The following is a 16,552-nucleotide window of genomic DNA, read 5'->3' as shown; positions in this document are numbered from 1 at the left end:
GTATTGTACATTCGGTCCAGTAAAGACATCATGTTGGTCTACTGAAAGCAGGAAGAGGAGTTTCCATTGTGGTACAAATAATGAAGAATAATTAGAAGGACTTACTTAGCTATATTAATTTTTAATATTTTTTTTAATCTTTTAGTTTAGTACAAGCTCTTAACAGTGCCTAGATAATCCCTGGCTGCGTCCAGAGCTGTGTGCATCATCTGTCCCGGTGCATTACCACCACGTGTGCCCCCACCTGCCCTATTCATGCACTTACTGACTGTTTGATTATGCTCAGAAAGATGTAAGACCACTAGCATTTTAAGATTTGGTGCTTGTATTCCATCCAGCAAGACACATCCCGTGGTATAAAACTCATATTATTGTCTTTGCAAAGAAGTTCAGTGCTTCGGGTTTTGCACTTTACCTAATTCCCCATGTTTGATACTGAACTTATTTCTTTCTGTGTTAATACAGATGCCGCTTTTTTTTTTCTTGGCGTTAGCAAACACGTTTTTTGACTCTTATCTTCTCCCCACCAGCCTTTACTTGCTGGCGGTTTTTTTTGTGGCCAGCTCCACCCTTTTCCACTTAGGGCACCGGTTGTTTGTATCTCAACTTTAGTCTTGAAACAGCCTGTTACGAAGCTGTATCGGCTGTCTCAGCAAAGGTTTTCCTCTCTGGCGTTTGAAGCACAGGAATTAAAATTAACGTCTCTTCACTCTCCAGAACAAAATACCAGTTAAGTTTTGAAACGTTTTTTCAGTGCTTGTGATTTGGCTTAGAGACTGTTTGTGGGTGCATTTATATGTAGGTAATTTGAATTAGTCTCTTGAAAAAGAATGGGTTTAAGATATATAAACTCTGATCGAAAATGGGCAAAGAGGCTTCTTGTGTTATTCCACAGCTCTTAGGCAAACAGCAACACTGCTATTAAATGTAGGGACCTTGCATATCTTCTTTAGCTACTTTCCTGTAGATTGACATATCAAACTGTGTACTTTACTGTAATTAGTACTGATGTGAACACGTGCTTCTTTCTCCTAAAGGCTTGTGGTGGTGTGGAGTATTGGCAGATGACCTGTATGCCACTGTTTTTGCTATTTACAAGGAAAATTTTTTTAAATTATTTTATTTCTACTTCTTTCGTGTCAATAAGGACTACTTGAGAAATCAATGGTCAACAAAAAAACCCAGCATAAAAAATAGTCAAAATACTTAAGAGCCTGCATACTTCTTAACATCCTCAGATGTTAACACTAAGATTTTCTAGCAACATTATTGTTCTGTGCTATATATATGTATAATTGGTTATTCTAGCAAGTTGGTTATTCTAGTTTTTCTGCTTATGTTGATGGAAAAATACCAGTTATGGTACATGCAAATGTTGCTTTGATTCTTAAAAGCCACAGTTTACACTCTTAGCTCACACTTAGACTGTCCTTTGAAAGAAAATGGAAGCAAATGAGTCAGAACTGAGGCTTCTAACTTCACTCTTGAGTTTCAGAGAGCCTTTGGAGGTCTAAATTGAAAGATTTTTGCATCTAAACTGCCTGGGCTTATAAGGTGTATTTAGAAGATGATTGCAAATATTTCTGGAGAAGCAATTTTGTATTAGAAAGACATTGACTGAATGCTGCAACTAATGACTCTATCAAGAAAAGCTGTATCTGTTCATCAGGCTCTCTAAGCTGGTATCAAAGAGCTAGCTGGAATTCTAGAAACAGAGCATCTAGAAACGGTGGAGTTCTAGAAACAATTTTAGGAACAGGCTGAGCTGTCCTGTATGTTTTTTTCTGATGACTTGTGGAGAAATTCATGTCTCAGTGCAAGGTAGGGGTGTGACATTCAGAAGGTGGGCAAAATGGAAGCAGAGTAGCCAGGCACCACCAGCTCAGGGCAGGTAGGACAACAGTTGACAGTCTTGGCTGTGCAGGGGATATTTGGTCCAAGTATGGTTAGCTGTGGTGTAACTTTGTGTAGTTCGGCTCACTGCAGTTTTGAAGAGAACAACCCCTGTTGGCATCTTGTCTGAAATATGGCTTTACCTCCATTCTAGTAGCTGTCATGGGCCCAGTTTTCATACCATGGACTATTTTTATATGCAAACTTTCAGCAGAATGCTTGGAGTGCTTTTCCAGCACAAACAAGGGGACACGGTGCTTGGCTGGGTAAGGTGAGCTCCCTGGTTGCTTGTGCAAATGGGAAACGTTGGAGTGAGTTACGCAGGCAGTGGCTTTGCCATGGCATTGGTGCAGGCATGGGCAGGTTGGCCAAGTCCAGAAGTGGTGCAGCGATGTTGACGGGCAGCATGGACAGCCAGGAGGTGCTGTGCACTTTGGGACTTGGTACCCCACTGTAAAAAATCACTGCCCTTATTGTATCATCTTAAGTCACAAGTTATAATGTTTTAACACAAACAAGCAAAACCCCCACACGTGCCCGAAGAACTATTTGAATCCCAGAGCTGAAACATTCTCTTTATTGAGATATGCTGAGCATAAAGCTGACTAACATAATTTTTCATTCATCTGAAAGTACAGTTTTGCCTTTGTCAGCATTTTCTTGTCAAATACTACATCTGAAATTACTAGTGACCTTTCCCCTTCAAATATGTCTGCTTTTTGCTGGAGCAGAGTGTTTGTCCTCTTTTTGACAACATCTCTGTCAGCTGTGAGTTTTACTTGGTCACTTGTGGGCAGTTGCAGTGTAATGCAATATATATGTTGCAGTCTTGTGAATGAAAGAAAAACCAAACAGTCTGGACTCGAGGCTACAGTTGTGGTTTCAGAAGCAGATACTGAAATTGGAGCCCTGCGCGGTAGTGGTTTTACAGAAGTAAGTGCTGTACAGTGAAAGCTTCAATAAATATCATTCATTTAATGGCTAGTATTTACGGTAAATTGTTCCCCAGAAAAAGGTGATGCACTTCCCATGATCCCATTGGGAATTACTAGACATGGAGGCAGGTTGTGTTAGCACACGTGGGATGGTTATCTTGAGGACATACAGATCTGAGATTTAAAAGGTCTGCAGCAGTGAATGAAAGTTATTGAAATATCCATAATTATGCATTGAGGAATGTACACGAGTTATGCATGACACACTGAAGGCTGCAATCTGCTAGAAAATATTGTGTGTTGGCATATGGATAAATTGCATACTTTTGTTTCATGCATTTCATCCATATCCTCACTTCTGTTTTATAGCTCATTCCCAAACCTCCATATTTGCTACTTGCTCTGGCTTTTACCTGTTTTGTATTATTCCTGAAATTATTTTTAAGGAAAGCTGTTTGTTTGGTTTAACAGAATTGTTGATACAACACTAAATCCTCATCTGTGGTAGCTTCGGCAAGTGTATAGCATACTACTGTTAGCATCAAAGAGCAAAACTAAGCTCTGAAGAATCAAAACAGCATGAACAGAAAGCAGAAGAATTAAAAATACAACAAGAAAAAAAAATTCTTCCTGTCAAAAATTGCCCGAATATATTACATTACCTTTTATCTGGGATAGAAGTAACATTACTCGTACAGGTTTAACAAAAATGGTCTGAATATGACTAACAAGATTTTACTGTGAATGCTTTTGCAGATCCTTTTTGGAATCGTTGGATAGAAATTGGAGTGATTTAATGCAATACAGATAACTGTTTTCCGCCATCTCCTCCCAAACAAGTAGTTCCATAAATTTTATGAGTTCTATCTTCCACGTGTCCCCCAGGAGACTACAAATGTGCAGTTTTCTTATATAAGGATCGTAAACAAGAGTGAAAGAGCATTTCAGCCTTGCAGAAGTTTCTTGTAGGTTTCCTCTTTCAGGAATATTTCAGAAGTAATTGAATATCTTGGAATAACGGAATTTGAAAATAAGTGTTAGTGTAGCTTGCTGATTGGAAAATATTGGCCGGCCATTGTCTCTGTAATTCTAGTAGATCACAGTAACAGAAGAGGAAGGGGCCTTAAAGCCATAGCTCTATGGTGAACCATTAGCAGAAAGGTGAGCTGGCACCTGGATAGCTGGTGATTGAAAGTGTTTTATGTGTGTTGGGGATTTTTAGGGTGTAGGGAAGCACTTTCAGTAATGTGAAGGTTATGATGTGCAAAGGGATGAGAAAGTACCTCTGTTGTTATTTTACATTTTTTGCACTTTCAAGCAGATCGGTAGAACATAACAGAATGTGGACCTTCCCCTCTTTTTCTATGCACTGTGAGGTGTTTTACCACCAAAACACTTTCTTCCAGTTATGTGAAAAATCATTATCTTCCATGGGGGATTGTGTAAATTTCATTCACAACCTATTGGCTGTTGCGAGAGGTGCTCTGGGTCAGGTGCAAACCAGCCCCAAGAATCTAAACTGGCCTGTCAGAGATGGTGCCAAATCATCTGTTTCTTGGTTTTTCAGATTGTGATTTTCTGTGTGTGCCCCTGGGTATGTGTGCCCACAACCACCCCATGCACACTACAGGCTTGGGGAAGTGTGGCTGGAAAGCTGCCTGATGGAAAAGGACCTGGGGGTGTTGGTCAACAGCTGGCTGAATGTGAGCAGCTGTGTGTCCAAGAAGGCCAACAGCATCCTGCCTTGTATCAGAAATAGTGTGGCCAGCAGGACTAGGGAAGCGATTGTCCCCTGTACTCAGTGCTGGTAAGGCCACACATTGAATCTTGGGTTTGGTTTTGGGCCCCTCGGTACATGAAAGGTTTGAAGCTGCTGGAACTTTTGCAAAGAAGGGCAACAAAGCTGCTGAAGGGTCTGGAGCACAAATCTAAAGAGGAGCAGCTGAGGAAACCAGGGCTCTTGAGTCTGGAGGAAAGGAGGCTGAAGGGGAGACCTTATCGCTCTCTACACCTACATGAAAGGAGGTTGTAGCGAGGCGGGTGCTGGTCTCTTCTCCCCAGTAACAAGTGATAGGATGAGAGGAAATGGCATCAAGTTGCATGAGGGGAGGTTTAGATTGGGTATTAGGAAAAAAATCTTCATCAAAAAGGTTGTCAAGCATTGGAACAGGCTGTCCAGGGAAGTGGTGGAGTCACAGTCCCTGGAGATGTTTAAAAGATGTGTAGATGAGGTGCTTAAGGACGTAGTTTAGTGGTGGAGTTGGCAATGCTAAGGTTGGACTCGATCTTAAAGGTCTTTTCCAACCTAAGTGATTCTGTGATCCATGTAACAGATCACTGCAGAGTCAGTCCACGTGAATTTTAGAGGCTTTACTTGTGGAAATCTGGCAAGTCTAATGTACATATAATCCTGACAAAATTACTGTATGGAAGAGCACAGGTGTCTGAAAAATGGAAATTGAAATGTAGGTATGGATGCTCAGCAGTCCAATTGAGAGGCCATATCCAGCGAAGTCTTGAGGATGTTTTTTGGGGATCTGGTATCACTCTCTCTTTTAGAGTCAAAACTATTGATGAGCAGACTACGCCATGAGATTGGTGGGTTTAATCGAACAAATCGGGTGTTTTGGAGGACTGAATTCAAATTCAGTGAAGAAATTACATTTGCCGTACATACCTACTTTCTTTTTTTTAATTGAGAGCAAGTACTTTGCTAAGAGAGGCAAACTGAAGGGAGCAATTACCTACTGGGAATAGCCTGGAGTTATAATAAGAGTCAGCTGTGTGGTAAAGACACCAAATGTCTTTCTGGAATGAACCAGCAAGAGCATTTGCAATACACCTCAGCTCGTGTTGTATGCAGCTTTGTGTTCTGCTTGCTCAGACAAAAGCTGGGAGGTGCTGCCAAGAAATAATGAGAAAGTTAGAAAATATAACCTCTAAGTAAAGTTTGAAGGAACAGAATTTACTTAGTCTAGAAATGTCAGGACTGAAGTAGGCCTAGAATGTGTGTGTGTTGTAGGTGGTGGTCAATCTTTCTATCATCTAGAAGGAACAGACTTTGTCCATGGCGCTTTGTATATTAGATTTGATACTGTGAAAACCTTTTTCATGAATTTATCTCTTGAGGTTGCAGACATTTTATACAGAAGAAGAGGAAATGGGGATTTGCTTTGGGAGAGGGGAAGAAACAGAGAGGAGATGACATGTCAGCCTTCCTTCTAGTTTCTGCATGCCTGTGATATTACTTGAGTATGGATGAGCTCCAGTTTTCCAGTTGTTTGTAACTTTATCAAATTTGGATGGGTTTTCAGAGAGATTACAGAATTTAAAAAATATCTAGCATGAAAAGCAACACATCCAGATTGAATTTCAAGTACCTCTTCCAAAATATGGATAACTCTTTCATTATCAATAAAAATGTTTTTTATTATCATTTACAAAAATACATTTTATCTTATCTTGTTTTGGGAAATTGTTAACCCTTTGTGACCAAACTCCTTCCTCCCACCCACCAGGTTTAGGTCAGATGGTTAAAGTTTGACAAAGCTATAAGCAACTAAAAACAAGGTCTAAGAGGAAGTGTCATGTAACATTAATAACAGGCAAAGATACCAGCCCCACCCATAATAGTCTTATTTCTGTCAAAGCCAGGCTTCCCTGATGATTCTCAAATGTTTCTACAGGCTTTTAGAGAGGATCTGGAATGCCTTATTCAAGAACAGATGAAGAAGGGCAATAACCCCACTGGACTGCTTGCGTTACAGCAGATTGCTGACTACATTACAGCAAGCTCTTTTTCAGGTTTTTCCTCATCTTCACTCAGTAAGTGAATTATGCATTTAATTGCATTTTTTCTCTTCCTTTTTTTTATTAGCACCTGGGCTTAGCAATGCTGGGATCCTCTGTCTTTGAATAAAAGTTCTGTCAGAGCTTGCTTCACCTGTGAAGTAGTACAGATGGTGGCTTTAACTTTCCTTTTCAGGCTTCTTTTTCTCAAATTCTTTGACTTGTATAATGATATCCAAAATGTTTGGAGTCCTTCCACTCTGTTATTCTATAATTTGCTAATAAAAGGTTAACTGAAGTAGAGAACAAAACTGCGACCTGTTACTTCTGGCAGCTTAACATGAGCATAAACTGAGATGTGTAATACATAACAACATAGATTGTTTATTTTTCTATTCTTGCATATAAATTATTATTTTTTTAAAAAAGGAGCGGGGAATAACTTGGAATACTGAATTGTTACACAAACAGCTCCTACAGATAAAACAAGGTTGTAGTATGCTCTCTAGTCGTAACGATGTCACTAGGATCTTTCAGTTAATATCCAAATCCTTTCCAAGTCATGAAGCACTGAAACGTGAAAGCCAATGTAAGTTCTGTAGGTGGATATCATATAGGAGCTTACAAGCCTGAAGTACGGTGGCAGCTGTCATCATTTGAGATCTTTTGAGAATTGGTTCCAAAAGGGCTTTTCAGAGTTGATTTAACAAAACAAGTCAAAGGGAACAGCAGAGAGCCCAAATAATCTTGTCTCTGTGTCTGTGGCTGCTTAATGAGACTGCAGTCCAACTGCTGTCTTTGCTCCATGTCTGTGGGGACTTGGACGGGGCAACTCGTGTCAAAGCGCATACTCTTCTTGTTTAAAACCAAGATGACTTTTACCTCTTCTGGTCTTAACTTTCCCTGTAAGCAAAGGTTGTAGCTCTCAAAGGGGTATAAGGCATTCATGAAAGGCAGAAGTGTATGTTTGCGTAGTCACCAGTCAAAGAGATAAATGGATCTTTGTGCTCTGTTAAGAGGTGATCTCTTCTGTCTAGCGTTTTGAGAACTCTTGCACTAATCCCAATTTCTTCATTACGACTAAATTAAAGTGCTCAGACTGGGACATCTCTTCAGATTAGTTATATTTTTGTTAGAAATCCAGCAGGTGTGTATATTTTATATAAATCCTGTAATTTTCAATGTAACATGTAAAAATACTTAATTAGTGGCAAATGTGTTAAAGTGTAGTTCAAGTCCCATATAGGAACTTTGAATTAGGACAGAGCTCACAATCCAAGTGGCGCTTCAAAGTAAACCTGTATTACACCTCTCTCATGTTTGAAAGAGGGATGAAGACTGAAATTCTGGGTATGGTTCTTGAAGTACTGCGATGCTGACAATTAAAATACACTGCTTCTGGAAGATCATGAAATAGCTAGAAGTTATTTAATTGTCTGACTGGCCATCGTCTTTTTTTAATCTGTTTTTCAGGCCATGGAATGATTACACCCATCAATGATCTACCTGGACTAGATACCTCTTCATTTGTTAAGGGAGAAAAACTTACTCGTTGCAAGTTAGCCAGTTTATATAGATTGGCTGACTTGTTTGGGTGGGCACATTTACCAAATGCCTATATCACAGTAAGTATTTTGCATAATAAAAGTTTTTATTTGGAATCTTACCTATTCATTCAAACTAATTTCCCCTCTGAATAATATAAATTCAGAAATAGATCAATAATCCATTTTCTTCCTCCTTTGCAGGTAAGAGTAAGCAAAGAACATGACCATATTCTAATCATTCCAAGAGGTCTGTCCTTTTCTGAAGCTTCAGCGTCTAATTTGGTATGTGATTCACTTGCTGTAATAACCAGCAAAGATCAGCCTGTTTTCTAAAACATTTTTGTGGCTGCTAAAATGGACTTGTAAACTACAATCATGCTGTTATTTGTTTTCTAATGTTTACCTACCACATGAAAAGCTGATTAACTGTTTAAGTTACTAGCATCCTTTGTCCTCAGCATTTCTTTTTGGGTTTAGCTTTGCTTTCTGTTGCTTTGTATTCAGCTTCAGTGTGGAGTGGCAAAGTTTTGTTTTCCTGTCTGATGAAGCTCATCAAATAGTCTCAATATAACTGCAGCCTTTTATAATCTGACAATATGGTGATACATATGAAATGACTCTGTAGTAGTATTAGTAGAATCAGCTTTTATCTTTATAGGTGGGGAAATAAGGTTGAATAATATTCCCCAGGCCCGACAACGGACCTGGGTGATGCTACAGGTTGACATTTAGGCAATGGCAGCGGCTAAATCACACACCTTTTGGTGCAGAACCTGCTGTATGTTCTTCATGTCACTACATATCTGTAGAGAAACTACTTGCAGCTGGAGAGGGTAGCAGACTGAGAGCGATAGCGTTACACCAGCAAACACAGAACCAAAATACAAACATGAGAGCAAGACCCTGCTGGTTTTTGTTGAATTTTGAATTATTTAAATGTTCTCATGCAATTGAAAATTCCCTACGTACTTAATTTTCTTACTGGAAATTTCTCAGAGGCAGAATTTTCTTCATATTTAAAATGTAGAAAATATTAACGAAATTCATTTTTGCAAGTCAGAAACAAGGAAAAGTCAGCCATACCAAAGAGGAATATATGTTGTATCAGGGTCTTTACTTCTTCCATGGCTGGACTTCCAACAACTATTAAGTACTTGAGCAGTAGGATGATTTATTGACACAAAGATTCATGGCTGCTCCCCTACTTTTCATGCTCTGACCCCCAAATATATGGGGGTAAATTTGTTGCCAAGTAAGAAAAGGAGAGTCGTTTGTATATAGTGGCAGTTGAAGCAGCACAAGCTCTTTGAATATTGTTCATTTGTTTGATTTTCCAGGTTAAAGTAAATATCCTAGGAGATGTAGTTGACCAAGGAAGTACAACTCTAAGTATTGACAGCGCAGGATTCAGTCCACATGTTGCCATCTACTCCACGCGCCCTGATGTCAGATGTGTAATACACATACACACCCCTGCAACAGCAGCTGTAAGTCTTCCTTCTAGCATAAAGACTAAAAGAAAGCAGGTCATGAACCTAGAGCACATTTCTAATCTGAATCACTGTTCGTGGCAGTTTTGTTTTTAACGTTAACCCTACAGTGGTAAAGAAAGGTGTGAGTTTATCAAATAAGCAGGCAAAGAGGGCCAGGCCCCACAGTGAGATGGGTAGCGATAAACTGGTGCTCAGAAACCATTGTGTTTAGGTTGAGAAGGCTATAAAAATAGATAGTTTACACAGGCTTCGTTTATAGCATCTTAGACCATATAACATGCTGTATATATCATCTTTTGCATTATTCAACTCCATTTTTAAGCGGCTTAATTAGGAATATGTTCAGTGATTTACCGAACTATTAAAAAGTCATAGTTAATGTATACATAAAAAATAGTCTGTATAACAGTGATAAAAATGTAAGACTGAAAAAAATTGGTTTGAGATAAATCGATAAATTGATATTATTTTATATATAAATGCATAGATACGCATTCCTTGACTAAAGACAAAAAAAGGAATGGATAACTTCTTTTATACTAGCTTTTTAAAGTTATAAGTGTGGGCAAGATGGAAAAAACATTAAGTAGAATTAAATTCCAGTACATAAAGAGGGGCTACAGGAAAGCTGATGAGGGGCTCTTTGTCGGGGAGTGTAGTGACAGGACAAGGAGTAATGGTTTTAAGCTGAAAGAGGGGATATTTAGATTAGATATTGGGAAGAAATCTTCTCCTGCGAGGGTGGTGAGGTACTGGCACAGGTTGCCCAGTGAGGAAGTAGCTGCCCCATCCCTGCAGGTGTTCAAGACCAGGTTGGATGAGGCTTTGGGAAACCTGATCCAGTGGGAGGTGTCCCTGCCCCTGGCAGGGGGTTGGAACTGGGTATCTTTAAGGTCTCTTCCAACCCAAACCATTCTATGATGCTATGAAAATTCATAAAAGTTAACTTAGTTTGGATAATATATCTTGTCCTATGATGAATCTGTGCCAAGGCTGGGTAGCAGCTGCTCCATCACCCTATTGCAAATTAGACTTGAGGTGGGGGAGGTATTGTTTCTAAGCTTTCTCTCTCCTAGCAAAGATACAAAGTACATCCTGCTAAGGCTTGGGTGGCAAAACCGTGAGTTTCATTTTTTTCCCTAATTATTAGTACTTCATTTTCTTGAAATAGGTTTCATCTATGAAGTGTGGCATCCTTCCCATATCACAGGAGGCCCTGATTCTGGGAGATGTTGCTTATTACAACTACCAGGGATCTCTTGATGAGCAGGAAGAGAGAATTCAGCTTCAGAAAGTTCTTGGACCCAGTTGCAAGGTATTCAACCTCATTCATGCTCTTCATAAACAATTTTCATGTATTGCGCCAGTTTCTACCATTTAACATTAGTGTCTTCATTTACTAGGTATTAGTCTTGAGAAACCATGGTGTGGTAGCACTGGGAGAGACACTGGAAGAAGCATTCCACTATATTTTCAATGTGCAACTGGCCTGTGAAACACAGGTGAGAGAGAATTTATCTGTATTTAATTCCAAATGCTTATGCTGCTGAGTTACAGATTACATCCCAAATAGGAAATCTTGAACATAACAAAACTTTTGGAGTTGTGAATCCAGTAATCAATTGCCAGGTCAAAGTCAGAGAAATTTGAATATGAGGAAAATAGAGAAGGAACAGCATAAATTCTGTATCACTCTTCCTGGAATGAGTATTGGTGGTGTTACGCTCTGAAGGTTTTGTTCTATGCTGTGAAGAGTAAGCTGCATGCAGGCAATCTGTTGGATAATAGATTCAGTGACACTTGCTGCATGTGGAAGTGTGAATTAAAAATCTCTCGATATCCAGGTCGTTTATGGAGCTGAATGTTGTGACAAAGACAGATGCTTCTCCTCATGATCACAAAGATTTGTAAAACCAAATAAACAAAAGGTCTTTGGAGAAATGGTAGAGGGTAGTGTATTTAAAAATATTTTGAATTCCATAATCAGTTGTTTCCATTTTGTCTAACTAACTCTTTAGGTAGGTATCTGGTTATTATCTATGACCTGTGGAGAGAGACCACCACATGTGTCTTTACCTTCCATAACTCTTTAGCCCTTCCACAGAAACTTCCTCGCTTTGCTTTTAACTTCTTCTCCAGCAATCCTGTCCTCCCAGGCAGGCGCTTAGAAGTGCAGATGGCAGTCTCCCACTCCTTTCCTTTTCTCCCTTGCCCCGTTGTTCATCTTGAATTCAATCACTTACTCCTTTTGAAACAGATAAAAAAATGAAAAATTTTTAGTCTTGTGATGCAGAAAGGTGCTCTGAAAGCTAGTGTTTGAGTCTATTCTTTTTCCAAATGCAATTAGCAGCAGATATTGTCATCCTTTCTATAAGAAGCACTTTTAATACATTTTTGCACAGCAGAAGTTTAGCCTGAGCAATAACTGCAGCATGTGTTTAAGCACGTTTCTCCTGTGAATTCAGAAAAGCAGAGAATGTACAACTTTTTTCCACAAATGAGATACTCGTTGATGTCTCTAGGTTCATGCATTAGCTGGAGCAGGTGGGATAGACAATCTCCTACTACTGGATCTGCAGAAGTTCAAGCCTTCCACACACGCTGTGGCAGCAACCGGAGGAGGTGGAGTTAATATGGCTTCACAACAGAAATGGAAAGTTGGGGAGCAAGAGTTTGAAGCACTCATGCGCATGCTGGACAACCTGGTGAGAGCGTGTTGATGGCATTGTTGTTCATATAGTCTCTGTAAACCTTTAAATGCAGGATTAGCTTCTGTAAAGAAAATTATTTTTTCTGGTTTCTCTGCGAGTTTGAAAATGAAGATGGAGTAACTTCTATTTTGTATGAAACATCTTCTGCTTGGTTTAGTTTTTATTATGCCACTGTATCTGAGATCAGTATTCTGTCTTGATACGAATTTAGAATGTTTTGAACTTAAATTTTGTTCAACTCATCTCACGAACTTATTTGCTCTTTATAGTAGCTTAATAGTAAAAATAAATTTTAGTCACTGCCTAGTAAATAAATGGAGAAGATTCCCTCTACCTTTTGTTATTAACGCTAATATTAGGAAATGAGATGATAGTGATCTGTTTGGAAACTGTGAATTCTGGAACAGCCTTTACTACAAACAGAGCAAGGAATGAGGGAGTGCCATGAACTAGGAAGTGCCATTGTGCAAGACAAATAAATATTCTCATGAAAGCTGCCTAGGTCATAACCTGAGCAGGGAGTCATTTGGTGATCAGATGTTCATGAAAGTAGGAGGAAGGTGAAGTGTGAGTGGGATCCTATCCAGCTGCTGCCGTACTATATTCTAAATGGGTGTCTTGATGTTCCTAGTATGGAATGGAATGATGGACAACAGCACTAGCCTGCTCTCTGAAGAGCTCAGTGGATCTGTTTAATGTATATAGGGCAGCACAAAACTTCCATGACTTCTTTGGATACCTTTTTCTATTTATTATTACTTTTGAATTTATTTAAAACCCTTTTTTTTGTCCCCCCTTCGTAGGGATACAGAACTGGCTATGCCTATAGGCAACCGTTAGTCAGGGAAAAACCCAGACATAAAAGTGACGTTGAGATCCCAGCCACTGTGACTGCCTTTTCCTTTGAAGATGATACAGTCCCACTTTCCCCCCTGAAATTCCTGGCGCAGAGGCAACAGAGAGAAAAGACAAGATGGCTGAATTCTCCAAACACATACTTGAAAGTTAATGTGCCTGAGGAGTCCTGGAATGGGGAAGCCAGTCCCAGGACTAAGATCACGGTAGGTAGATATTTTAGGCAGTTACTTATTTTTTGTGCTACTTGAGAGAAAGTAAACTACTGGCAAATTATATGATGAAGCAAATAGTTTTATCAAGCAAAAATGCACTTGGAGGAAATTTAATGACACTACTACTAAGAGGCGCCTCTGTTTGGGGAAGGGGATGTAATCATTTGAAAGAGTAGGAGTTTATGATAAAATTAAACAATGAGTTCCCTTTTGTTACTAGCTCTTCTGATTTCCAAAGTAAAAGACAGTTTTTCTACCACGTCTCTTTTGCTATTGATTATCCGCCAAACATAGTAAGGTTTTAAATCACCCATGGGCTGTTCTCTTCCCTGCATGAGGGATTGGATGCACGAGCCCTAATTCATCTCTTAACTGCCCTGTTCCTGACTGTGGCCCTACTGAAAACAGACTTTGAAAAGTCTGTTCATGCTACTGCTTTTAATGATAATCAAGATTTTTCCTTCTCCTTTGGCTCACCAAGATGCTTCCACTGTGTTTCCAGCCTGGAGAGAGATGGCTCTCTCCTCCCAGTTGTGTAGGACAACTGTAAAAGCAAGAGCTCCTCCTGCTGGCAAGCCAGCGAGTATCCAGTCTTAAATTTGGAAGAAACGCCCTCAGCAACTGATTTAGAACTCTGCTTACAAAGGAAAAAAACTCACAGACATTGTTAGCAGAGGTGGCAGCTGATTCCATGAACAAGGGCTCTGGAGCTGGTGGATCTATGTGCCAGTTACCAGGAAGCGTGAGCCTTTCTAAATATGACTTCATTAGTAGACAGTACTGCGTTTTTCAGGAGGATGCTTGAGTGTTTAAAAAAGTAATCTTCATGACGTGTTCAAGGCAACTTAAATGCTCTCAGGCAAACACACAAACTTTTAAGCTGTTGTGATTATGTTGTGGCTGTCATTTTTTGAATTTTTTTTTTTTCTCTTCAAGTGGATGAAAGCTGATGACTCCTCCAAGACGAGTGGAGGAACGCCAATTAAAATTGAAGATCCAAATCAATTTGTTCCTCTGAACACAAACCCAAGTGAAGTGTTGGAAAAGAGAAATAAGGTAAAAGAAGTGTAATGAAATTAAAACTTCAACATTTCCAAATAAAATGATATGTTCAAGTAATGGTTCAGCACAATAGTAAAATAATATTTTCAAATGTTCTGATTTTACTAAGAAGTTTCGTACATTGTATGTGATTTTTGGCACTAAAAAGGATATATTTAAATGCATGATACATGTAGTCTGTAGGTATATGTGAAATATGTGTTTATATGTATATGTAAAAATTTTCAATGCAGTAGTTTTAAGAAGGGTGAGTCTTAACTCTGGAAATGATAGATTGGAAATGGTGGTTGCTGCTATTTAGCATTATGTTCAGTGGATAATTAAGTATCAACATGAACCGAATTGCTGTGAATCATCTACAGCATGATTCAGGCTCAAACTGTACTCTTATTCTGTTCTGTATTAATTTGCCTAGCACTTATTAAGGTGGAGTTCCTATGGTCTGGTCCACTTACTAGTGGCCGTAAATAAAGAAAATGAGAGATTATTATTGGACCTCTCTGTAACCACAAATATGTGCTGGAAGGGAAAATGAGTAAGATAAGATGCTGACGAAATACTCCACCCTAGGCATAACTGTATTAACAGATATTCAGGACACTTTCTACTCGATTGCATGTTTTTTTCCTTTTTGGGAAGCACCATATCAGTATTCATGGGAACTGAAATGGAGTTAGAAGGAGCAACTCCCTTCCGTAGAACTGGAAAGGCACCCTCTAGTTATCTAGAGATTAATAATACAAGTGCCATACAATGATTTTTAAATTCATGCATGTCACTATCTCATTAGATAGTATATTCCTATTTTTCTGCTGTAGAATTTTTTTGTATGTTGTGTATTTGTATTTATATCTGACCTGTCTGTCTTTTAAGTGCTGACAAGGTGAAGCTATAGGGCTGTTGGTTTGGGAATAATAGTGAGTTACTCACAGAAGGAAAAACTTTACCAACCATTGTGACCACAGACATCTCTCCAGTAGCTTAACATGGGTCATTCATGGGTTGGTTCAGAGACAGACTGTTCTTTGGAGCTTATTTCTAAATATTGCCTTGCTTGAAGCGCAGGAGCTCCAACTAGGATGGATATTCGGGAGTACTCGAAGGGCTAAACAACATACGCAGTGTATTCAGAGGTGGAAGGAAATATATTCATTTTTAGATGAAGCAGTCTACAGATTGATCCTCAGCCATTCACAGCTGGCTGCATTACTGGCTTTGCAAAAATGATGGGTATAGGATTTGTTAAACAGAAATATCTGTTTCTAACGCAGGTTATTTTCTCTGTGTAGATAAGGGAGCAAAACCGATACGACCTGAAGACAGCAGGACCACAGTCTCAGCTTCTTGCTGGGATTGTTGTGGATAAAAAGCCAAGTCCAGTGAGTAGGACACTACTGATTGATTTACAAACATTTGGGTTATTTGGCTGCCTGTCTTTCAAACATCAGTTTGGGCCACTTTCTTTCGAAATGCTGTGTTAGAACTGATTATTTTAATGCCAGATTTCGAATATGTGATATATTTTATTCGTGTTTCATTTCAGAGGTTTAAAATGTTTCCAATAGAGATGCATGGTAAGTTTGCCTGACATTAATATTAATGAAGTATAGGACCCCTGGCTAAGATCATTTAAGCTAAAGAGTGATGAGCTTCGCAGTGCATGGTGCCAAAAATAATCTTTTCATCAGTCAGTGGAACCACTGCTTAAGGAAGTGATTGAGGCCCAGAAATAACATGAGTTTAAAAGATGGGATGGGTCCATGCAGGAGGCAGCTTTCATTAGAAACAGGGTTCTTACTGAGAGGGTTTCCAGTTTCCTACCTGTCCACAGTAATCCTTTCTTGAATAGAATGCACTCAGAGTACAGATAGATAGCAGTAGAGATATTCCTAATAAGGTTAGCTAACAAACTGAGATGAGTTGTAATTGGAACTCTATAGTTCTAGGAGTTTCAAACTGTCCATGGGTTAGTACATCTGTGTCCTTATTTTGGTTTCCAGCATTCTTTTGAGATAATATTGAATCTGCTTATTTATGTCAGGCAAAAAGAAT

General features: G+C 39.1%; 1 protein-coding gene across 8 annotated transcripts in view; it reads left to right on the top strand.

Annotated features, from left to right (window-relative positions):
- The window catches only part of ADD3 (adducin 3), a 101,013-nt gene that overhangs the window by 79,767 nt on the left and 4,694 nt on the right, over positions 1-16,552 (top strand). For 7 of the 8 annotated variants that reach the window (XM_054071236.1, XM_054071230.1, XM_054071233.1 and 4 more), the window contains 10 exons: positions 6,515-6,653; positions 8,091-8,242; positions 8,366-8,446; positions 9,502-9,651; positions 10,829-10,972; positions 11,061-11,159; positions 12,180-12,362; positions 13,172-13,429; positions 14,375-14,494; positions 15,790-15,879. In XM_054071236.1, coding sequence (XP_053927211.1) covers positions 6,515-6,653; positions 8,091-8,242; positions 8,366-8,446; positions 9,502-9,651; positions 10,829-10,972; positions 11,061-11,159; positions 12,180-12,362; positions 13,172-13,429; positions 14,375-14,494; positions 15,790-15,879 — 1,416 coding nt within the window. Of the gene's footprint in view, positions 1-597; positions 730-6,514; positions 6,654-8,090; positions 8,243-8,365; positions 8,447-9,501; positions 9,652-10,828; positions 10,973-11,060; positions 11,160-12,179; positions 12,363-13,171; positions 13,430-14,374; positions 14,495-15,789; positions 15,880-16,552 lie in introns of those variants that run through there. The other variant, XM_054071237.1, reaches the window with a different exon arrangement.

This window comes from Cuculus canorus, chromosome 7 (assembly GCF_017976375.1).
Source record: "Cuculus canorus isolate bCucCan1 chromosome 7, bCucCan1.pri, whole genome shotgun sequence".
NCBI classification, from domain to species: Eukaryota; Metazoa; Chordata; class Aves; order Cuculiformes; family Cuculidae; genus Cuculus; species Cuculus canorus.
This window is presented reverse-complemented; position numbering and strand designations above follow the sequence as displayed.